General features: G+C 58.9%; 1 protein-coding gene across 1 annotated transcript in view; it reads right to left on the bottom strand.

Annotated features, from left to right (window-relative positions):
• Positions 1-23,755, bottom strand: part of ANO9 (anoctamin 9) — a 25,817-nt gene extending 2,062 nt beyond the window's left edge. The window contains 26 exon segments of the mRNA XM_060019746.1: positions 2,181-3,320; positions 3,440-3,533; positions 3,605-3,706; positions 4,258-4,405; positions 5,136-5,288; positions 5,363-5,490; positions 5,633-5,730; positions 5,831-5,888; positions 13,395-13,506; positions 13,738-13,774; positions 13,860-13,880; positions 13,883-14,023; positions 14,104-14,146; positions 14,148-14,194; positions 14,327-14,409; positions 14,496-14,556; positions 14,675-14,771; positions 15,185-15,319; positions 15,553-15,626; positions 15,708-15,766; positions 15,881-15,927; positions 17,056-17,201; positions 17,391-17,516; positions 17,626-17,700; positions 22,827-23,006; positions 23,678-23,755. Of these exon segments, the coding sequence (XP_059875729.1) occupies positions 3,048-3,320; positions 3,440-3,533; positions 3,605-3,706; positions 4,258-4,405; positions 5,136-5,288; positions 5,363-5,490; positions 5,633-5,730; positions 5,831-5,888; positions 13,395-13,506; positions 13,738-13,774; positions 13,860-13,880; positions 13,883-14,023; positions 14,104-14,146; positions 14,148-14,194; positions 14,327-14,409; positions 14,496-14,556; positions 14,675-14,771; positions 15,185-15,319; positions 15,553-15,626; positions 15,708-15,766; positions 15,881-15,927; positions 17,056-17,201; positions 17,391-17,516; positions 17,626-17,700; positions 22,827-23,006; positions 23,678-23,755 (2,616 nt within the window). The 3' untranslated portion in view covers positions 2,181-3,047.

The following is a 23,755-nucleotide window of genomic DNA, read 5'->3' as shown; positions in this document are numbered from 1 at the left end:
GTGGTTCTCCCCGCCAGCCCCGCCTGCCCCACTCTTCCTGTAACTCTGAGTCAAGCAGCTCCTTCCTCCAGGGCCCGCCCCAGCCCACCCGGGCACAGGCACCGGCACCGTCCTTCCCTTCCCAAGGCCAGGCCTGGGTGAGCGGGGAGGTGGCAGAAGGGCTGGGGGCCACGGTGATATGTGGGGGTCCTGGCCAGCGGACCCCCAGTCAGGGCCGTCCTGCACACGCCTGAGGAGCTGGGCAGTATGGCCTGCTTCCCGGACACTCCCTATGGTCCCAACACCCAGGAGACGGGGCGGGGGGCGGGTGTCTCCACGTCGCTCCCCGGGCCCCAGTGAGCAGCCCCGATGTATCTCTGACCTCTGACCTGCCAGGGTGATGGGTGGGGCTCCTGTGGAAACTCTCACCAATAACGGGCCCTTGAACAGGGCTCTCTGGCCCCCTCCCTGCCCACCTCCCAGGTGTAGCCCCCAAATGGTGAGCAGTTACAAGGAGGCTGGGGTATCACATGGACCTTAAGCCCCCTCTTCTAGATAAGGGAGCGAACAGGAGGCCTCAGCGAGGCTCCCAGCTCTGAGCCCAGGTGGTGGAGAGCCGACATCTCCTGGAGTCACAACAGACCCCCCTGCACCACCATCCCGGACTGACCTGGAACTCAGGGCCCAGCACTGGTGGCTGATGGCGCTGCTCATAGCAATCGGGCAGGGTCCCCTGTGGTCCCTTGTCCCTGCCCTCACCCTCCAGGGGCAGAGCATCCTCACTGCAGCGTCAGCTTTCCTACATCCTTAATCTGACCCTGTCCAAGGCACCCTGCACAACGCCCGCCCCCCCGTGGCCTCCAAGACCCTTGGACGATGGTGCATCTTGGGCTCAGGGTCCAATAGAACTGGAAGAAGTCCTGACTGCACGCCTTCCCCACCGAGCCGCAGCTCCTCCAAGGAGCCCCAGTGGGCCCTGAGGCTGAGTGAACAGCGTAAGCACCTGATGGACAGGCTGGTGGCCGCCAGCAGTCAGTGACCTGCCCGGGAGAGCCCAGGCAGGAGGCAAAGAGCTAGGTTCTCCCTGGTGTCCCCACCTGCTTTGCTGCCTCTCAAAGCTCCTGCCAGACTGCCTGCCTCTCGGCATGCCCACCCGCACCACCACCTCACAGCCGCGACTGGGCGCCCGTCCACCCTTTGCTAACGCCCACCCTCACCCTCCCTTGTCCCCCAGGCCCACTCCACAAAGTGAACAGAAAACCCCACGTCGCCTCAGGCACTCTCGAGAACAGCCCTTCCGAATCCGAGCCCGCCCCCTGCACCGCCCACCGCGCTCGGCTGCACCCGCGCGGTTCCTAGGAAGCCCTAGCCCCTCCCACCCGCCGGCCTCACGCTGGCTCTCCGCCTCCCCGGAGCCTCGGCGTCGGCCTGGCCGCCGGGCGCGCGCCCGCGCCTTGTCCCCAGGCGCCCAGCCGTCTGATTTGCTGCTCAGCACCCGAGTCTCTGAGCGACTCCCCCTCATCTGGGACCGGCGGCCCCTCTGCGCCTGGCGCGTCTGTCCCGAAGGAAAGAACTTGCACAAAGCGCTGTGGCCCCGCGAGCCGAGAGGCCCCGTCCTGCACCCCCAGGCCCGCCACGCACCCCACACCCGCGCTCCGCCTTCCCGGAGGGGCGTTAGTACCCCCTTCCTCCGGGTGGGGTGAGCCAGGCAGGGCGCGCACGTTTGGGGGGCGCGGGGACGGGCAGGTCGGGGGCGCGCACGGAAGGGCGGGGTGCGCGGACGGCTGTAGCGCCGCCCGGACACAGGTGCGCAGCGGTTCCAGCAGGTTTCTCCGTCCGCCCCCGGCGCTCTGGGAGGCCTCGGGGCTGGGCTCGGACTTTGGGGCGGAGGCGGGGTCCCTCAGCGCCTCGGCGCTCCTCTTCCCTCTCCTGGCCGAGGGCCAAGTCGGGCGGAGCGGGAAGAGCGGCCCTCGCCCCCGCAAGGCCGGAGGGGCCGGAACGAGGGTGAGCTGAGGCTTCCGGGCGACGCGGGCAACGGGCTCGGCTCCGAGGCGCTTCCTGCGGAACCGCACCCGCCACGGCCCAGAGGCTCCCCGGGGCAAAAGGCGCCTCGGCCGCCCAAGCTCCAGGCCCGGTTCTGGCTCCCGGGAGCCGGCGACCTCCACTCACCTCCGCAGGTAGGAGCCGCGATCGGCACTCACCTGCTGACAAGACCCGGGGCTTGCGCGGCCGCGAGGGTGGAGCGGCTCACCTGGGCCAGGTGCGCAGCGGCGACAGCCCCAGCGACGGTGGCAGGTGCAGCCCCGCCCAGCAGCCGGGGCGAGGGCGGACCCAACTGTCCTGCTTCGAGCCTCAGGCTGGTGTTCAAGACGGTCCTGCGCTCGGCCCCCTGGAGCCGCGGCCGCCGCGCCTGGGGGCAGAGGCCAAACCGGCCCGACCAGCCCCGAGAGTCTCGGTGCCCCAGGAACTCCTCGGAAATTCCACCGTCCCCAGGAGCACCTGGTGCGGTTCTGCTCCTCCTCCCAAGCTCTTTGTCTTCCTCTAGGAAGCCTGCCTTGACTCCCGCTCCTAAACCCGAGGTGCAGGGAGGGTAAGACCTCTGTGACCTCTGTAAGGCACCCCTCACTTGGAAGCCCACGGAAAACCAGAGCGGGGCGGAGGCTACCACATTCCGGGCCTCTCCCCGTCACGGCCTCAGTTTCCCAGCTAGCCCTGAGGGCAGACGTAATCGGCCAGAAGCCCAGAAATTAACACAAAGCAGTTTTATTTTATTAGAGAAAACTCTGCTGGTTGAGGGGAGCCAGTGGGGTGGGGCAGGATCTGGGGCCCAGGAAACTGGGCCAGTTTTCCTGTCGAGACGGCGTGAGAAGACAGGACAGGCCTGCACTGTTCCCCCCCCAACCCCGCCCCAGTTCTCTGGGTGGCAGGGGTCACTCCGAGTTCAAGTCAGGCAGTACCAAGCCTGAGCCCTCACAGGTGGAACAGGCCTCCCAGACCATGGACAGGTGTGCAGCTCACAGACACCCCAAACATACAGGGGCTCCCAGGACCCCCACATATACGCGGGTCTAATTAAAGCCCGCCCACACACACACACAGCCGGGGCTGGGGTGGGCGGTGGTGGCAGCAGCTCTGCAACTTGGCCTCTTGACCGGCTCCGGGCCTGCTCCATGTCTGTGCTCTCGGCCGGAGTCTCTGGTACTTCGGGACTCGGGGCCAGGCCCCGGCAGCCACGCCTCCCCAAGTCTCTGGTGCTTCCTCTTCAGGACTTCATTCTTCACCCACTGAGGCACATCAGGCACAAACCAGCCAGCAATGAGCTTGACGCATAAGGCCACGTGCTGGGAGGGCCAGAGTGGGGAGGTCAGGGTGCGCTGAGCAGGGACTTTAGGGGGCAGGGGCCCAGGGAGGGCTGCAGAGAGCTGCCCCGCCCTGGGGCCTGTCCCCAGTGTTGGCTCACCTCGAAGAGGATGAGGAAGGTCAGACGGACGGCCAGGAGGAACCAGGGCTGCTCAGTGAAGTTGGAGTTCTGAGCGGTGCCACAGTCCCAGTACCTGGGGTGGGGAGCACCTGAGGTCAGGAGTCAGGAGTTCAGAGGGTGCTCACAGGGGATGGGGGTCCAAACCTGCACTCAGTCACATTCTCTGAGCCCTCTGTTTCAACAGGATTCTGGGAGTCCTTGGTGTAGAACACGGACAGGCTGTGGTTGACGTAGCCCGTGAGGCAGCTGGGGGGAGGGGGAGAGGAGTTTGGTGCGGTCCCTTCAGGCTTCTGGGGTGCTGGCTTGTAACCGACCCCTGCCTGGTGGGGGCCATCAGGGTGGGCCACAGTGCAGACCCCCCTCCTTCATCTCTGTACATGGGAGAGGGGCCCCTGGGGGAGGCTGAAGGCCACCACCTGCCTTCCTTGCCAGGGGCCGAGGCTTCCTTGCCAGCCTTCCTGGGGGAGACCTACCCCTGGAGACCTGCCCCCCTGCAGGGCTGGAGGAACTGGATGAGGACAGCATGCAGACCACTAAGGGTCTGCCTTTGGAAGGGGAGCCATTCCAGTATCACTTGCTCAGAAAACAGCTGGTTCTGGGACGTTAATCCCCTACTGGGGTCCCAGTCAGCACTCCCGGGGTCCACTCAGGGTCTGCAGGTTGCTGTGGGAGGGCAGCCCACCCCAGGCAATACTGTTAGCATTGAGCCCTTCCCTGGGGTCCCCTGGGGCTGGGCCATGGTTGGGCCAGTTTCCCAGGGGTCTCTGGACAGGGTCTGTGTGGCGGTGTCCCCTTACTCGACTGCAGGGTGGGCCCCCTGTCGGCACGGGCCATAGCGGTACTTGTACACCACTCGGGGGATGAACTCAGATGTGGAGGCGATGACCATCCCGTCGGCAGTGACGGCCAGCACGCCGATTATCGCCAGCACCTGCAGCCAGGTCCCTGGGCCATGGCAGGGGGTGGGGCCTGCACTGTCTCCCCGCCCCCTGCCCCCCCACCTCTGGTGATCCCCTGAAGCTGGGAGCCTGGATGGTCAAGGGCCTCATCATGTCTCTGCTTGTGGCAGCCGCAGGGCCAGGTCCCTGATGAGGAAGACCTGGGCCAGGGCCAACAGAGAGCAGCCTCCACTCTCCTGCACCCCTCTTCTTGACGTGGACAGGGAGGGGCTCAGGTCTCCGCCCCCCATCTTATGCCTGAGCCTTTCGGCTGCCCCCAGGCCTGCTCCACCTCCTGGGTCCCCTCCCCAGGGCAGACCCCCTTAACCTGGTCCCAAGTCTCCCTCACACTTCTCTCTCCCACTGCCTATGTCCAACGCCACAACTCCTGGCTTCATCCCTGACACCTGTCCACCTCAGCGAGGCCAGTCAAGGTGACTAAGGCCACCTGCTCTCAGTCCCTGTGCCCAGCTGCTGGACCCCTCTCCCTCAGCTCCCTGAGAGTCAAGCCGTTCTGCACGGCCTCCGCAGGGCAGCAGCTGGCCCTTCAATGGGACCCCTGGGGGGGAAAGGCCTGCGAGGTGCCTGCCAGCCCCGCCTCTTCCTGGGGCCTGAGCCCTGCCCCCATGGCTCAGAGCGGTGGTTTCAAGGGGACTGGCGTGGCCCCAGCGCGCCTCGCGGCTCATGCCCCCATGGCTGGAGCGCCCGCCCTCAGGCCGCCCCGTCGGGCCCCTGACTGATGTCCTTGGCCTTGCGGGGCACCAGGCGCCGCTGCACCTGGACCATCTTGATGGCGTCCAGGCGGATCTCCACGAGGTTGCTGAAGAGCGCCAGCAGCAGGGCAAGCGGGAAGGCGGCCACGAAGACGGTGGTGAAGCCCTACTGGATCCCTGGGGGTGGGGGTCGTCACCGTGGGCCCCCGCGCGGTGCCCGCCCCTCCGCCCAGCAGCCCCGCCCTGCGTACTCATCTCCATGAACTCCTTGAACAGGCTGAAGGTGTTGACCGGGTTCAGGCGGTAGTTGCGCCGCCAGTGCCTCAGCTCGGGATCCTGGGACGTGGCTCGCATCGAGCGACACTTGTGGGCCAGGCATCTGCGAGCGAGGAGGACCGGGTGGGGGACGGGGAGGGGGGCTGAGGACCCCTCGGGACTGCTGGCTCTGGGAGGTGGGGTCCTGTGGGTTCGGGGGCTCCTTGTGGTGAGAGTGGCGCCCCGGGAGGGAGGGTGGTCCTCACGGGCCCAGGTACTCCATGCAGTTGCTGAGCGTTTGTTTCAGACCCATGATGATGGCCACCTGCACGAACAGGTCCGTCATGCAGCCGCTGAGATGGCACTGCGGGGGCAAGGGTGAGAGGTCAGGCACGGGGCCTGGGGGTGACCAGGGGGTTGGGGCAGTTCAGGAAGAGGGCAGTAAGGCCTCCGGACAGACTGACCTCCTCCAGCTTCCACAGCCCTGCCAGGCGCACCAACTTCCCGGGGTTACCGTTGATCCTGGGAAGGGCAGCGAGGCTGAGAGAGGGGGCAGGACAGGAGTGGGAGTCGGGGAGCAGTGGGGCCTGGAGGGGAAGGAAGGAGACCCGCCCCACAGGTGAGCAGAGGCTAACCCAGACAGGCCTGCGTGCGCGCAGGACCGCCGGGGACCTCTCAGCTGTTCACAGGCTCAGGAAAGGCTGTGAGGAGGGGCCTCAGTTTCTCCCCAGGTAACTGTGCACACAGGGCTACTTTGTGTTTAAATCACCTGATTTCCATGATAAAAAAGGTATATTTAACCAAACGTTGGGCTTATTATGCTCAATGGTGAAGTCCTACAAGCACTCCTGTTACTACAGTTCATGACAACTACTATTCCAGAATGGTGTAACTTTGCAAAGGAAAAACTTGTTGTAGAAAATACGATTATATATCTGGGAAACCAAAATAAATCAACTGAACGATTGGGCAGGTAAATCTGAAAAATGCTCAGAGTGGATATAAAATTGATATCAAGCTCAACTCCCTTTTGCTTTCCTAGGTGCAACAAAACCACTGAGAAATGTAGCAGGAGGACATATCTGTCGCAGATAGTGGCAGAAACTATAAAACAGAGTGAAATTCACAGGAAATACGGGGGACCCATAAGAAGAAAACTATAACACAGCTAAAGAACATTAAAACAAGACTTGAATAGAGGAAACTTGTTCTTCGATAGAAAAACTTACGCTTGTATTTTTGTGACAGGTGGAATGTCAGGCCCCCAAAGATACCACATCCTAATTCCTGGAACCTGTGAATATGTTATCTGACATGGCAGGTGGTATTAAGGTTGCTAATCAGCTGACCTTAAAATGGAGAGAGAATCCTGGGTTATCTGGGTGTGCCCACTGTAATCACCAGAGTCCTTAAATGAGTAAGAGGGAGAGCCAGAGAGATGGCAGGATGAGAAGGACCCAGCCTGACACCACTGGCTTTGCAGACACAGGACGGAGCGGGCCAGGCAGCCTCTAGAAGCTGAAAAAAACAAGAGTGTGGGCTCTCGCTGAGGGCCTGCAGACAGAACACAGCCCTGCTGACACCCTGATTTTAGCCCAGTGAGACCCATTTTGGACTCTTGGCCTCGAGAACTGTATGTAACGTGTGTTGTTTAAAGCCACTAAGTTGTGGTCAGCAACAGAAAATTAATACAGTATCTATGTCAGTTCTCCCTAAAAGAATGTATAATTTCACTGCAGTCTTAAGCTAAATCCCACAGAATTTTGATGGAGTTTGACAAACATTATTTTAAAGTTCACCTAGAAGAATAAACACGTAAATAACTACAAAAAAGGAAAAGTGAAAAAGAGAAAAAGAAAATTAACGCCAGACCTATCTGACAGGAAAGCATTACAGTAGTAATGACACAGAAATGTACTAGACCAGAATCATCAGAATCCACGGAGCGCCAAAACAGTCAAGTGCATGATGGAACTAGACCAGAGTCATCAGAATCCACGGAGCGCCAAAACAGTCAAGTGCATGATGGAACTTACTGTGTGAGAGAAGGGTGGTGGCGGCGATGGAACAGTCAACAAATGGTTTGGGGACAACTGGCTGTCACTTGGAAAACAACAAAACAGGCTTCCCTCCTTTGCCGCCTGCAGCAAAACAAATTCCTTGTGAATCAAAGATTTAAATGTTTAAAATGTTGAAACCATAAGCATCTAAGGGAAATCACAGCTGAACGTTTTTTTTGTTTTGCTCCGGACGCGAGGCTCAGTGGCCATGGCTCACGGGCCCAGCCGCTCCGCGGCATGTGGGATCCTCCCGGACCGGGGCACGAACTCGCGTCCCCTGCGTTGGCAGGCGGACTCTGAACCACTGCACCACCAGGGAAGCCCCTGAACATGTTTTTAATGTTCAGGAGGGGAGGCCTTTTTGAGCACGGCATGAAAAACAGGAACTATAAACAGACACACTGATAACCTTCGTGACGAAACAGGAACCGCCTCCAGAGAAACACGAGTGGCTGCACAGGCTCCTGCCCTCTCCTCCCAGGGATGCCACATGCAGGGCCAGTACACGAAAGGCGCCAGACTCAGGCTTCCATCTGCCCCACCGCCTGCTGACTGTGCGACTTAACCTTTCTGTGCCTCGGTCTACTCATCTGTGAAATGGGGTTTAGAGAGTCCCTACCCCATAGGGCTGCTGTGCAGATTAGAGCTGATGAATGTGAGGCCCTTAGGATAGAACGGGTGAGTGTCAGCAGACGTGAGTTATTATAAAGACATATCCCATCCCGCCAGGGAAAACCTACTCAGTCCTTCGTTCTTCAGTATGAACGGACAGCTACAAATCTTCAGGCACGAGGAAAACCAGTTGTACAAAAGAGAAGGACTACGATAAAGGAACAGGAAGATGGACCCTTTAGGAAATGAGATAATGAGGAAACAGATGAGAACTTAAGAGGAAAAAAGAACATTGATATCCTCAAGAAAGTACTGTATCTGTGGAAACAAGAAAAGGACACTTTAAAAAAATAAAAGGATAAAAAAATAAAAACCCTCTTGGAAATTAAGACTTTAACTGTTAAACTTAAAAAAAGAAAACAGGGACTTCCCTAGTGGTCCAGTGGCTAAGACTCCACATTCCCAATGCAGGGGGCCTGGGTTCAATCCCTGGTCAGGGAACTAGATCCCACATGCCGCAACTAAGAGTTCGCATGCTACAACTAAAGATCCCACGTGCCACAACTAAAACCCAGTGCAGCCAAATAAATAAACAAACATTAAAAAAAAAAAGGCAAAAAGACAAAGTGAAGGATATCTTTCCAGATGTGGAATGTAAAGACACAGAGATGGAATATATGAGAGAAAAAGATAAGAAACCCAAGAGGACCAGGCGTTCCATAGACAGCAGAGGGGAAAAAAATATTTTTAAAAACCTAAGGAAAAAAACCAAAAAAAACTAAAAATAAAACTACCACCTGAACCAACAATCCCACTACTGGGCATATACCCAGAGAAAACCACAATTCAAAAAAGCACATGCACCCCAATGTTCACAGCAGCACTATTTACAATAGCCAGGACACGGAAGCAACCTAAATGTCCATCAACAGAGGAATGGATAAAGAAGATGTGGTACATACATACAATGGAAAAGTACTCAGCCATAAAAAGGAATGAAATGCGGTCATTTGTGGAGACGTGGATGGACCTAGAGAGTGGCACACAGAGTGAAGTAAGTCAGAAAGAGAAAAACATCATATGATAACACATATATGTGGAATCTAGAAAAATGGTATAGGTGATCTTATATGCAAAGCAGAAACAGAGACACAGACGTAGAGAACAAATGTATGGATACCAAGGGGGAAAGGGGTGGGGTGGGAGAAACTGGGAGACTGGGACTGACACATACGCACTATCGACACTATGTATAAAATAGACAACTGATGGGAACATACTGCAGAGCACAGGGAACTCTACCCAATGCACTGTGGTGACCTAAATGGGAGGGAAGTCCAAAAGGGACGGGGTATCTGTATGTGTATGGCTGATTCATTTTGTTGTGCAGTGGAGGCTAACACAACGTTGTAAACCAACCATATACTCCAATAAAAATTAAAAACAACCTAAGGAAAAACAGAAGAAAACGTAGTGAGCCTAAGCAGGACACGGGCTGTTTCATCGGAAGGTGCCAACAATTGCCCAGCACAGTGCGTGAAGAAAAGACCCACCCTAGATTGTTCCCCTGTTTAAAGAGAAGATCCTAAAGCTTCTAGGTCAACTAGGAAGAAACAAAAATCAGATTTTCTGCACATTTCTTATCATCCATTTTGCATGTTCAAAGACAACGGAGCAATGTCTTTAAAGTTCTAGAAGGGAAAAGTGTTTTGAAGTTAGATTTCTATACCCAGCCATGTCAATCTTGTGCAACAGTAGAACATGACACCTTTAGACATACATGAATTCAGAGAGTTTACCTCTCCGATATACCTTCTCAAAATAAATGAAAGCAAAAATCAAGAAAGAAGGAGGCTTGGGAGTCCAGGAAATGATGGTCCTAACCCAGGAAAGCAGCAGATTGAAGTCCCAGGGAGACAGGTATGCAGGAGGCACAGAGCGCCACCAGCCCAGTGTGGGGAGAATGGAGGGTCTCTGGGAGAAAAGAGACTCCATGCGATAGGCAGTTTGACATGGAGAGGCTGGATAACCTTGATAAGATAAAGACAGGCAAGGAGGAAAAAAGGCAATTAAAAACAACAGGAAAAATAAAGAGCTGCACAACAAAGAAACGGTCAGATAAGCACAGTAAAATGTGACATGATGAGTCAGAAGAGAATCCACTTGACCTTGATGTTATAAAAATGCTCAGATGATATGAACAACTTATAGGAAAAGAAACGTAATGGCCAAAGAATATCTGGAAAGATGCTGGATTCTCACTAATAGGTTTTAATAACGCACCCTTAAGGTCTTTGTTCATCAGGCCAACGTGGAGTGTGCAGTCGCGCACACAGTGTGTGGCTCTGTGAGTCAGCACAGCATTTTGGGGGGTGCTTTAGCAACGCCTCCCAATTTAAATGTGCACTGCCGACTCCCAGTTAAAACGGCTGTGGCCGCCCACACCCACTGCCAGGCATCACCCCGGAGGTGGAGGGGAACTGGGGAGGCCTGCGGCCCACTTGAGACATCAGGCTGGATCTAAGCCTGCAGGGAAGATGTCTGAATAGCAACACAACCCTGCCCAGAGCCTGGAACACCCCAGGACTTGGGCACCTCTGGTAGCTTGGGAGCACCCACTGGTTGGGAGGCAGGCCCGGCTGAACCTCTGGGCCTCCTACCCAACCCCTAATCCACCCCCCCACACACACAAGAGACACACACACAAGAAGACAAAGACATTTCTAGGGGGTTGAACAGCCAAAGATTCAGATCGCAGGGTCGGGCCAATGGACACTGAGACCCCACAGTGTCCCTTCCCCAGCTGGGCTCCCAGCATACTGACGGGCATCCTTCTGCCTCCAGGCAGGAGACCAGGGATTCCCCTTCAGGAACCGACACAGCAAGAGGTCCCGACAGGAGACACATAGTCCAGAGCAAAGCCACTGGCACACGCCTTTCTCAATTACGGACAGGTGGCCAAGAATAAAAGACATCTAAGGCGGGGGCGGGGGGTCTCTAACACCAGAATCAGAGACCAATCAAAGAAAGAGCATCAAAGAAACTCGAAAGGAACAGAAGAAATGCCAGAGTAGAAGGGAAAAAGAGAGGCCACATCCTCAGAAAAGCAAAGCCCTGGTGTCCAGGTGACATGAAGAGGGGGCTGTGAAGAATCTGCACATGTCAAAAGGAGTGCTCTGAAATTGAGAACATAAGCAGAAGTGAAGCGTTCAGTAGAAGGGTTGGAAAACAGCTGAGAAAAACTCCAAGAAACTGGAACAGAATGGGAGAAAAAAAGCCAAGAAAAGTAGATGATCAATTCAGAAGGTCCAATTTCCAAACAAAAAGAATTCCTCAGAAGGGAGGAGAGGGAGCTGAAGCAGGAGACTATCAGGTACATGAGAAAATCTCTCAAAACTGAAGGCCCTGAGGCTCCAGGCCCAGTGAGTACCCGGTAATTTCTTTCCATTTGACCAGCACTGATTCTGCACGCGTGGCCGGCTGCAGGAGCTGAGCATTCAGCAAAGGACAAGCGCCCTACCCTCCGCCCTGGGGAGCTGCCATTTCTGAGAGAGACAGTGAACACATAAATGTGCGTCACGTCCTGGGTGGCGACGGCTATGGAGGGGGAGCAAGGGAAGAGCGGAGTCTGAGGGACCAGGGTTCGGGGCCAGGCGACGTTCCGAGGTCAGCAGGAGAGCAAAGGTCAGCGCCAGGAGGCAGTGAGAGTACCGGGGAGGCAGAAGCGCGAGGCGGGAGAACCAGAAACCAGGTTCGCCGATGAGAAGACTTCCGGAAAGAACTGTGACAGCATGTTTGTGTGATGGTGGAAATCAGCCGGCAGAGAGAGGAAAGCTGGCGTGTGGAGGAGAGAGATGTGAATTACCGAAGCACGTCGACTGAAGAAGACCCACCAAGTCACACGGCTGAGAAATTCCAGAAGACGGGGGACAGTGAGAAGATGCACAGAGAGTTGGAAGAACACTAACGCCAGACTTGCGGAACAGAACGCTGGAAGCCGGAAACCAAAATACCCTTCGGAAGTCTGAGGAAAACCATATCCAACTTAGAACTCTCTCCAGCAGACGCTCAGTCAGGCCCCCAATAAAGAGGAAACTCAGCACATATGATTTCCCATGTACCCTTTCACAGGAAGCCACTGGAAAACTTGGGATCCTACACGGCAGAGAGTGAGGGGCTTCCCAGGATGAAAGGGCCAAGCACAGCCCCAAGAGAAGGGGACAGATGCCACGAGGGCGTCTCCAAGGACCTCATGATGTCTTTGAACATACTGGCAGGAGTTGGTTTCTTCTAAAGTTCTTCTAGAGGGACTTCCCTGGTGGCGCAGTGGTTAAAAATCCACCCGCCAGTGCCGGGGACACGGGTTTGAGCCCTGGTCCGGGAAGATCCCACATGCCATGGAGCAACTAAGCCCGTGCGCCACAACTACTGAGCCTGCGCTCTAGAGCCCACGAGCCACAACTACCGAGCCCGTGTGCCGCAACTACTGAAGCCCGCACGCCTAGAGCCCGTGCTCAGCAACAAGAGAAGCCACCGCAATGAGAAATGAGAAGCCCGGGTACCTCAACAAAGAGTAGCCCCCACTCGCCACAACTAGAGAAAGCCCGCACGCAGCATTGAAGACCCAACGCAGCCAAAAATAAATAAATAACTGAATAAATAAATTTTGCAAATAAATAAAGTTCTGCTAGAGAGTTTGGGATTAATTGGCAGTATATGTGTAACTTACAACATTTGAACAAACATAGAGAACACATAGAGGAATTATTTTCTTCAGAAAAGACAAGAAACGATATGTTGATTGAACGAAAACTGTTCATTTCATTAATTAGGAAGGTGCGGGGAAGTGTGCGCATGTGCACGTGCATGTGTGTTACATGGGATGCCCACTGCAGCTTTATTTATAAACCTCAAAACTGGAATTAACCCGAATGTCCACCAACTGAAGTGGTTAAATAAATTCAAGGGCATCCCACAAAAGAACGCCCATAGTATGTTTTTAAAAGCAAAGCCTTACCGCCCATGCAGACATGGAAAATGCCCATAGTACGTCTTCAGTGTAAGGCAGATACAATTATTTACACGACAAAATCACTCATGTCAATAGGTGTATGTGTGTGTACTTAAATGTGTGAAAAAGTTTGGGAAGACCCAACAAACAGTTACAGTGTCATCTCTGAGGACGAGGACTGGACAGTTGGGGGTTCGCTGTGGGCTTCCTTCACATATTTCTTCACTGGGTTTCCAGGTGTTCTGAGCATGATTTACTTTAAAAATTAAAAAGAACAGGTATTTCTATTTTCAAGGTGGGGAGAAAGGAGTTAGAGGGAGGCATGTGGGAGCAGGTGGCCCTTACCTGCCCAGGATGAAGGCGATGTAGATAAGGGAGGAGAAGTGAGCAAAGAACTACAGAGTGAAGAACTTGATGGTGAACGTGCTCTCTCGCTCTGAGAAGGTCCTGGGCTTCTCTGGAATGAGATGTGGGGCCGTCCCTCCCCCATCCTTCACCCCGATGACAGCCCGCGCCCAGCCTGTCCCTATCCTGACAACTCCGGGACACCTGCGACCCCCACCTGTCTCCCAGGTGCGAGCCCCTGCCCTCTCGTAGGCCCCCTTCCCCCACCCCAGGGCTCCAAGATCCCCGCCCTGAATCCTCCCTCCAGTAGCCAGAGAGGGGCTCAGGGGGGCCCTCCTCTCACCAAAGTCACAAAGCTTCAGTGCCACATATTTGTTGATCTGTGGGAGGGGAGACGGAGGGCTCACCTCGGACCTCAGCAGAGCCGCACCCCCACCGGCACCCTCGCCCTGCCCCGACCCCTGCCTTGGTCATGACGAGGATGCTCTCACATAGTGAACCAGGGCCCCGGTCACCACCACGGCCGTGGTCACCTGCTCTCCCAGGAAGGGCAAGGCGGAGCTGAAAAGGGCAGCGAGCAGGACGCGGCAGATCACCAGGACGTGGGCCATGCCTATCATCAGGCAGATCTGGCGGGGGTCGGGGAGGCCAGGATGGGCAGGCCTCCGGGGGCCGCCCCACCTGCTCTCCAGGGGCGCCCCAGGAGTACCATCAACAGAGACAGCAGGAGGATGACGGTACTCCGCGCGTAGCCGGGGCTGGTAGTCAGGGCAGGCAATGAGCCCCAGCACCATTTCCTCCTGTGGACGGCACCGGACACGCCTGAGACACGGGACTCCTCACCCACGGGAACCGCGATTCATACATGGGGACCCCCTCAGACACAGCAGACTCGTGTGGGCCCTGGGCCTGGTCACCTGGCTCAGCCTCACCTGGTCCTCGTCCCACCCGTACAGGTCCCATTGCAGGACCACACGGACTCGCTCCCGCTTCCACAACTCCAGGAACACGGTGGCTGCAGCCGGGAGAAAGCAGAGGCCTCACGGCGTGTCCCCGCTGCGTGTGGAGCTCGGCTGCCCCCCAGGTGCCGCAGCGACTCACCCCACAGCGCCGTGAACACGGCGAACAGCACGGTGCCCTCGTTGTCGAAGAGGTGGGTGAGCTGGGGAGAGCGGCGCGTGGGGCTGGGGCGGCCTTCCCTTCCCTGGGAGGACCCCCTGGGCCCTCTTCCCCGCGGGCGAGCAGCCGCAGTGCCCCCCCCCCCCCCCCACGGCGCAAACCTTGGCGAAGGCGCAGGTTTCTGAGAGCCGCTGGTACCTGGGGCTGTGGTCGCCGCGAGGGCACATGTAGACGTCGTGGGCATCACAGATCTCCCTGCTGCGGGTGCAGGGACCGGGTTGTCGGCGGCGCTTACCTGTGGCCCCTCCTGTGGCCCCTGGGGGACCCCACCCCAGGCCGCCCCTTCCCTGACTCCGCCCCTTGCCTGACTCCGCCCCACCCTCAGTCCCGCCCCTCCACGACCCCGCCCCTCCACGACCCCACCCCAGTCACGCCCCCTTTCTGACTCCACCCAGCCCACTCAGTCCCACCCCCTTACGTGACTCCACCCCAACCCCGCCCCCTCCATGACCCTACACACCCCTGTCCCGCTCATTCCCTGACTCCTCCCCACCCTCAGTCCCTCCCTTTCACGACCCCGCCGTAACCCCGCCCCTTCCGTGACCTCCGCCACCCCGGTCCTGCCCCTTCCCTGACCCCCCAGTCCCGTCCCTTGCCTGACTCCGCCCCACCTGATCTGGCTGGCTTCGAAATGGGCAAACCCGCTCAGGAAGATGATGAGGCCCACCACCGCGGCGGGCACCAGCATGTAGGTGTACCAGCCGAGCCAGGCGAAGTACAGCGCCACCTTCTCACCGAAGTAGTTCCTAGGGGCACAGCCGTCCCGTCAGGGCCACTCCCAGCAGGGGTGACCGTCCACCGCCAACGCCGGGGTGAGGCATGCCACATGCGGGGCGGGCAAGGAGCGTCTGTACTGAGGGCATCTAAACGTGTGTCTAAATGGGAGTCCGCACAGCAGTTTGCTGGAGGCGTGGGTATAACCGCGGGGGGCGCAGCCTGCCTGCGGGGGCGCAGGTGTGTCCGCGGGGGGCAGTAGTACCTGATGTCACCAATTGGCTGCTCTTGGAACATGTTTCTCCACCAGGCCCATTTCTTCTTTAGGGCTTCCTCCCCCTGAGCACAGGCGACAGACAGTGAGAGCTTCTTGCCTCAGGTCCTGCCCTCAGGTCCTCTCCCAGCCGGCCCACCACTCACCTTGTGTAGGGGAAACACGGCCTCAAAGACCCCATCCTTCACCAAATCCTGGAGCGTGTCTGGTGGTCACAGGGATTCTCGGGTCAGAAGGGAGTGAGGGGTGAGGGAGGACCCTGTCCCGTTCTCCCCGTGTGGCTGCCCCTCCTGGTGGGCTGCTGCCATCCAGTCCTTACCACCAGCTGCCATCTTGCTGTTCAGCACAAAGTTGACAATTTGGATTCTGGAACACAAGAGCTGGCTCAGGATGGCCCTCTACTGGCCAGGTCCTCTGTGTCCTAGCAGAGCCCCCAGACCACCTGACCAGAGCCCAGAATCCAGGACTCCTCTGGGAGCCCACCTCCTTAAATCCTCCCAGGGCCTAGCTGTGCCATGGTTCCAAGGTGGGCCTCCCTCAGGGTGGTCTCTCTCTTCCCAGGGCCCCGATGCTCAGCCCTGCAGTAGTCTCTCCCAGGTCCCTCCCAGACCTCCCACCTCCAATCACCCGTCCCACCTGGAGCCCCCACACGTCGAGAGCACACTCTTTATGTGCACAAATCCTCTTTGCACCCCTGTGAGCCATTTTGCCTATGGGGCGACTGAAGCTCAGAGAGAGTGAGTAATTTGGTCAAGGCCACACAGCCAGGAAGCGGCACATTCGGGCATCTGACTATACAGTCCCCCTGAGTGTCCAGGGGACTCCCCACAGCCTGCTCCTCTCAGGCCCCATCAAGATGCCTCTATTCATGTGTCCTCCCAAGACCGGCCAGTCCTTCTGTGTTCACAGGAAGCCCCCCTCCACTGCCTCGTATCCAAATTCCAGGAGTGTTCTTCACTAGTCTCCCTGATCGGGCCCCAGATGAGTTCAGGGGGCCGGGGCTGGAGCCAGGAAGATGATGGAGGAGGGCTGTGGGGAGGGCAGGTGGGCTGGCTTGGAGGCCTAGAGGATCGGGGTGGGGAGAAGCAGGTGCTTGGAGAGAGAGGAGGTGTTGGATGCCTGGGAAGCAGGGGATAGATGTCCAGGGAGGGGCATTTGGTCTGGAGGAAAGAAGTCAGGATGTGAATCCAGGGAGATGACCTCAGAGCCTAGGAGGGACAGCTGGGAGGATCCTCTCAGCCTCTCCAAATTCTGCCCACCCTTTAAGGCTGGTTTCTATTCTGCATCTGGGGGACATAGTCACATGTAACCTTCAAACACTCCGAGAGGTGAGAACTGTCATTTTCCCGTATTACAGACATGGAAACTGACGCACAGACCCTTGCCCCCTGGGCCCTCCACCCTGGGACCACTCCTGGGAGCCTTGCTGCCTGTCTGGACCGGCATGTGGGTGGGCAGGGGTCCTCCTGGCCCCACTCTGGGCCAGCCTCTCACCTGGTGGTGGCTGGGATGGAAGTTGGCCTGGCCAGCTCCCCTCCGGGGGCGGTAGCCTCGGGCTCCATGAGAAGTCTGCGGTACCGGTCAAAGACCCGGTTGTCAGCTCGGATCCCAAAGAACACCTTCGCCTGGTCCTCCCTCGCCTGAGGGTGGGGGACAGCATGGGACCCTCTACTCCACATTGGGACCCTCCCCTTCATCCAAAGCCAATGGCCTATCCCCTCGTATCCTTCTCCTGCACGAGGCCTCAGCCCACCTCCCCAGACACCTCCCCGGGATCCGCCCAGTCCCACGTGACCCCTGCGCCCAGGCGAGGCCCTCAGCCCGCCCACCCTGTAGCAGAAGCCCTTCCTCTCGAGCTCTTCCAGGAACTGCTGCTGCCGCTGGACCTGCCTGGGGTTTCTCTGGGTGCAGTGATCAGCCACAACGACATAGTCCCATGGCTCGGAGGCCTCAGTCTAGAAGCAAGAGGTGTGGGGACTGGGACTGGCGACCAGGGCGGGCCAGGTGCGGGCCATGGGGCAGTAGGTGGGACCAAGCCCAGGAGAGACTCAAGCAGAGACTCACCTCAGTGGTATTGATGTCCATCTGCAGGGGGCTGTCGCCTTCGGTCCCCACCAGGATCCGGAGGCTCTCTTCTCCCTGGGGGTGAAGAGCAGACGGAGGATGGGGCTCATTGCAGCAGACAAGCACCTCCTGGGCTGGGTGCTCTGGTAGCAAAGGGGTAGTTCCGGGTGGGGCTAAGTGCGTGCACCGAGGCTACAGCACAAGCGGCCGGCAGAGGCTGGTTTGGAAATCTATACAAAGAGCTCCCAGAATTCATAAGAAAAGGCAGACAGCCCAGTTTAAAGTGGGCACACTTCACAAAAGAGGGGCACTCAGAAGCTGAAACCATGGAGCTAGGGAACCATCTGGAAACGCAGGCCAGGTGACCAAGAGGCACCACCTTCCACCATTTGGTAGCCAACATTTTACGACCAGACAGCTCTAAAAACACAGGTGTGGGAGTTCCCTGGCTGTCTAGTGTTTAGGATGCAGTGCTTTCACAGCCGTGGCCCAGGTTCAATCCCTGGTCGGGGAACTGAGATCCCCAATGCCGCTTGGTGCGCCCCCCCCAAAAAAAAAGCCTGGGTGGGACTTCCCTGGTGGTCCAGTGGCTAAGCCTCCACGCTCCCAGTGCAGGGGGCCCGGGTCCGATCCCTGCTCCGGGAACTTGATCCCACATGCATGCCACAACTAAATCCCACATGCCGCAATGAAGATCCCATCTGCTGCAGCTAAGACCCAGAGCAGCCAAAATAAATAATAAATAAATAAATATTAAAAAAAGAAAAGCCCGGGTGATCTATAAAAATATTGAATGTAATATAATATTGTAAATCACCTGAAACTACTATAATGTTGTAAGTCAACTATACGTCAAAAAAAAAAAATCCCGGTGACTCAGCAGAATCCCCATGTGTTGCTGTGGCTCACACACTGGTGCTGGAACTTGGGAAACTAAGTTGACCGTCCCAGACACTACACCCCGGGCCAGCCACCTTTGGAGACAGACAAGGGTGCTCACAGCAGCACATTTCATATCAGAATTGTGGAAATAACCCAAATTCCCATCGGTAGGCAGATGGATGAAAACACTGTGCCATGAGCACACACAACAGGAACATGAGGGCCACCGCTGCACGCAGGGCGTTGGGGACCAGTGTGACACGGTACTGAGTTTCCTAAAAGTCAGTCCAGTGAGAACTGTGCAGGAGCGACTGCTGCAGGCACGTCCCGGACAGACGGACGGACACTAAAACCAGCGGGCAGAACCTTAAGGGGGAAGCGGATGGTGCCGAGCCCCTGAGTCTCCCCGATTCTTTGTTAACTGTTGCGGCAGCATCAACAAACCTCACACATCCTATGCTACTGCCTCCGGAGGATGGTGCAGACTCCGCCCTCTCGAGGGTGGGCTGGACTCAGTGACTAATGAAGGAAGCGTGAAAGGGAAAAAGAGTCACCCTACAGAGGAGAAACCTGGCAGGTGCCCCCCACCCAGGTGATGAAGGTCAAGGTCACGGTGATATAACTGAGATGTCGGGGACCTCCTGACAGCATGTGATGCGATAGTACGTGATCCCACCCTAAAACCCCTATAGTCCCATCTCAGCAGAAGACGCCGGAGGCCCTTTCACCTGAGCCCGAGTGAGCGGACCCCAGAGGCAGGCGGCCAAGGACAAGGCGGGACGGAGGGACCATCACAGACAGGAGGGGCCGTGAAGACGTGGCGATGATGCCGTGGCGGGTCCCGCACGAGCCGGGAACAGAAGAGGACACACACGGAAAAGCCGGTGACATGAGTCAAGGCGGCCGTGTTGGGCTCTTCGCTTTGACCAGCGCCCCAGGCGACGGGGCACGGGGGACCCTGCACCGTCTTTGTGACTCTTTACGAAAACTCACAGACCTGTAAAAACTGCACAAGTGGAGTGGAGGGTTCTGGGATTGGCATCCAGGTTGGTGGGGGGGCGGGGCGGGGAGTGGAGGGGGGTCTTTAGGCTTCATTTACTCCCAGTGAGCAAACAGCAGGTTCTGACTTGCCCGCCTTAGGGGCTAAGTGTCATGTTGGACAAATTCGTAAGTGAAACGGATCCTCACGTGCTTGACTTCAGACCCAAGATGAGGGCTCGCCCCACCTCTCCCCAGGCCCGGGACCTCCCGCAGGAGGACCCTTCGAGGGTCCCTGGTGGACAGTCCCACAGAGGCTGAAAGGAGAGACTCCCTCACATGAGCACCGGCCTGAGGCTGAAGAACGGGAAGACGGGACCCCAGCACGGGGAGGGACGGCACAGGGAAGCCACCCTGGCAGGAGGCAGCAGGAGGGAGCCTGGGGAAGACTGCCCGTGAGGGACCCGCCAAGACGACAGCGGGAGGCTGGCCCTCAGGCGGCGCCAGAACTGAGCTGCTGGAGTTGGTGCAGCTCTGGGGTCCCAGACAGCCCTCCCTCCCCAGAGACATCACACAGCTTTGGGACATTACCCAGAGCCTCTTGGAAAAGGGGAACGCAACCTTCCCTGGAGGATGGTGTGTGATCTGGACCAGAGGTGTCCTGCGGGCACTGACCCCCACCATTGATTCGGGCCACTGGACAGGGAGACACCCCCCACCGAGGGCAAAGGTACATGCACCCCTCAGGGTTGCCCTGGTCACCCCTGGGCAATGGGCGAGCAGTCACAGGAGCGGCCAGGTCTGAGTGCCCCCTGCCCAGCCCTGGTCTAGCCACCCCACACCCCACAGCCGCAAAGGGACCAGGTCCTGAGCATCGGCTTCCTGTATACTCTGGGCTCCCCAGCCCCATCCCCAGGCCACCTGCCACATGCAAGGCCCCTCTCTGGGCCGTGGTCACAGACACAGCCTCCAGCATCAGGCTGTCCATCTGTCCACCTGTCCTCCAGGGAAAGAGGCCTTCACAGATGGGAACCAGGTCCACCTGAAGTCACCCCCACGTCCAGCCAACCAGACTGCTTGGTGCACCCGAAGTGAGGTGTCTGGGGCCCCTGCGTCCCTGTCTATCAGACCCCACCCCCAGGAAGCCATGTGTGCCCATCAGGCTCCCAATCCCCAGGGCTCCTGCAGGGTTCCTACAGGGGCTACCCTGGCACTCTTGGCCTCAGGGATCCCAGCCCTGCCATGTGCAGACCCCCAGCAAGTCCCTGCACTTGGACGGGGGGCAGGCTCTGGGCACCCGGCTCTCTGTTGTCCTCCCTTCGGCCCTCCAGCCCCCACCCCTGCAGGCCATGCATCCAGGGCTTGGTACAGACTGGAGTCCCAGCGGGCTCACCCGCTGGCTCCGCAAGAGGAAACTTCTTATGATGCTGCAGCTCCCGGGAGACCTTCCCAGCCTTGGGAGCCAGAGCTGGGCGAGTCCTGCCCCTGTCTGTCCCTTCCCAGGCCAGCCTCCAGGTCACCGGAGAGGCGAATGCGACTGCCACCCAGCTCCCAGCAGTCCTGGCCCTGCGGGCTACGGGGAGCACCCGTGTGACACCACCCCAGCTGCACGTGGCACGCGTGGGCCTCCGTCACTCTCCACGGCCCGTCTCACGCCCAGGGTCACACCACAGCCCTGCCGGCACTCCGCACCCTCCTGCCCCACTGCCCAGCATGAACAGGGAGAGGCCCGCCCTCGCTCGTCCGGCCTCTGACCCCACCCCCCCAGTGGATGCCCCACCTGCTGGCTCTGCTTCCTCATCTTCCCTTCCCAGCCCCCTTCCCCTGGCCGTACCCCCTCGCATGTGGGATCTTAGTTCCCCAACCAGGGATCGAACCCGCACCCCCTGCAGTGGAAGCGAGGAGTCCTATAGCCACTGGACTGCCGGGGAAGCCCCTGCTTCCTCCTCTGACTCATCTTCCGAGTCCTGTCATCTGCCTACCCACTCCCTTCTGCCATCCCTCTGTCTCATGTGTCCGGTCATCCACCCCCAGACACAGCTTGCTCTGTGTGCAGCCCTCACGGCGGGTGCGTAGTGTAAGTGGACACGGGCCCGGAGAGCAGGTGCCTACTTGGCAGGGGAGCTTGCCCTTGTGGTGTGGACAGGCCCCGAGGGGCAGCGGGCAACTGGTGTCCAGGGGCTCAGTGCTACCTCCCAGGGACTCGGTACTCAGCACTTCAGCTCTGCAGAAGCATAAAGGGCAAGAAGGGAGCTGCCGGGAGGTGAGACTGGGGGTTAGCAGAAGCCAGACCAGAGGGCCTCTCAGCGGCTGGGGAGCCTGGACTTCAGCTGGGGGCAGCAGGGAGCCATGGAAGGGACTGGAGCAGGGAAGGGTGTGCTCAGATCCAGCTGGGGCCACAGAGTTCTCTGCCGTGTGCATCAGTCTTTCTCCAAGGGTTGATTCTCTTGCCTCAGTCAAACCAGGGGCTTCCTCCCCACCCACCCTTGCCAGCCCCGCCTCCCTTCCACCCCAGCACAGGGCTGGCATGGGAGGAAGGGGCAGCCAGGGGAGCTCGGGGTCAGGCCAGCGTATGCCCACATGCCAGCCTTAGCAGCCGGGGCTCCAGAGCTGGCTCTGGAAGGGCAGGGGCAGAGTGAGAGGCCGCCTGCTTGGCCCACACCTGGGAGCGCCCTGAGGGGGCTGAGTGGGAGGCCGCTTTCCTTCTCCACTTCAGCACGGGTCCCCGCCAGCTGCCCAAGGGCTGGCCCCCGCCCCGGAGACCGACCTCTTCCCTGGGGAGGGAAGGAAGGAAGTCTTTCCAGGATGTTCCCGCCTACCTCCCCAGGGCCCCCACGGCCTCCTGCTCTGCCCCCAGAATCAGAATCCAGTAGCCCTCGGCGGGCTCCCACCCCTGCCTAGGCAGAACCCCCAGGGAGCCAAGGACCCAGCTGGCCACCCTGGGACTCCCCATCCCCAGGTCAGCCCACCCTAGAGACCACAGCCCCTCCCCTCAGGGCAGAGCGGCAGGTCTGGGGTCTTCCTCCTGGCTCAGGGCCCAGGGGTGGATATGCCTTCCCGCACACTCTGTGTGAGTGTGAGAGCCGGGCCGGAGGGACCCAAGAACCCCGGCTCGGGGCCCAGGGGGTGGACTTGCCCTCCCCGCGTACGCCCTTCACTCTCGAAGGGCCGCCCTCCTCTGTCCCGCCCCAATCCCAGCCCGGCCAGCCTCCCCGCGGCCGGGGCTGGGCAGAACCCCACCCGCGGCCGCCCCAGGCACCCTCCAGGTGAGGGGGCAGGGCCGGCCGGAGGGGCCTCGGCTCGGACCCCGTCCGGGTGGGCGTGGCTCGGAGCGGACTCACCCGCACGCTGGTGGCGGTGCTGGGCGCCGCGCTCGGAGGGGTCGGAGGGACCGGCAGTCCCAGCGCCGGTGGGAACCCGAGTGTGGCTGCGAAGCCGCCCGGCGCTCCTTCCCGACTTCCGTGCGCGACTCTCCCCTCCCTCCTCAGGCCCCTGTGCCGCCCGGCGCCGTCGGGGAGGAGCTAGTGGCCCGCGGGCCAGAAGGCACACCCTCCCCCCAGTCCCCCGGACCTGGGGCACCTTCCTGGGGACGCCGCCGTCGCGCCCGCCCCCGCCCCGAGGCCCGAGGCCTCACCTGCAGAGGGGAGTGTCCCCTCCGCTACGGGGTTAGACTGGCATCCGGTAGGCGGAGGGGAGCCCTCCCCGATGATCACCGCAGCTCCCTGCTCGCCTTCACTCTCCCTGACCCCAGGACGCACCTTCCCCAGGCCCTTCCAGAGCACCCAACCTCTGACCCTTTCAAGTCTAGTGTTGATTCCCTTAGAGGAGAAACGGGCCCAGAGGACTGAAGATGAGACAAACCCCAGCAAGAAACAATCAGCTCCCTGAGCCCCTGCTCTGTGGACGCCAGCGGGGGGAGGGGAGCCCTTGGGGTCCTGAGGACAGGTGGCTGGCTGGGCTGGGTGGGGAATGAAGGACTGAGAGGGCAGTTCTACGACATCCTGTGGTCCAGCGGGCAGCAGCTGGAGGAGGCTCTGGGCCACCTGAGAGGGACTGTCCTGCAGGATAGGGAGGTGGGGTATCCAGGCTGTGACAGCTGCTGGGAAGCTGAGGACACAGGGCAGGAGCCAGGAGGGAAGACAGGTGGAGACACTGAGCAGTATGGGGGCAGCTGGAGGAGAGCAGGGGGCACCCATAGTGTCACAGGGGGCACCCACGATGTCACGATACAGCATTGTGCAGCCCAGGCAAACTTGCAGTAGAGACCCAT

Source organism: Delphinus delphis, chromosome 8 (genome assembly GCF_949987515.2).
Source record: "Delphinus delphis chromosome 8, mDelDel1.2, whole genome shotgun sequence".
Classification (NCBI taxonomy): domain Eukaryota; kingdom Metazoa; phylum Chordata; class Mammalia; order Artiodactyla; family Delphinidae; genus Delphinus; species Delphinus delphis.
This window is presented reverse-complemented; position numbering and strand designations above follow the sequence as displayed.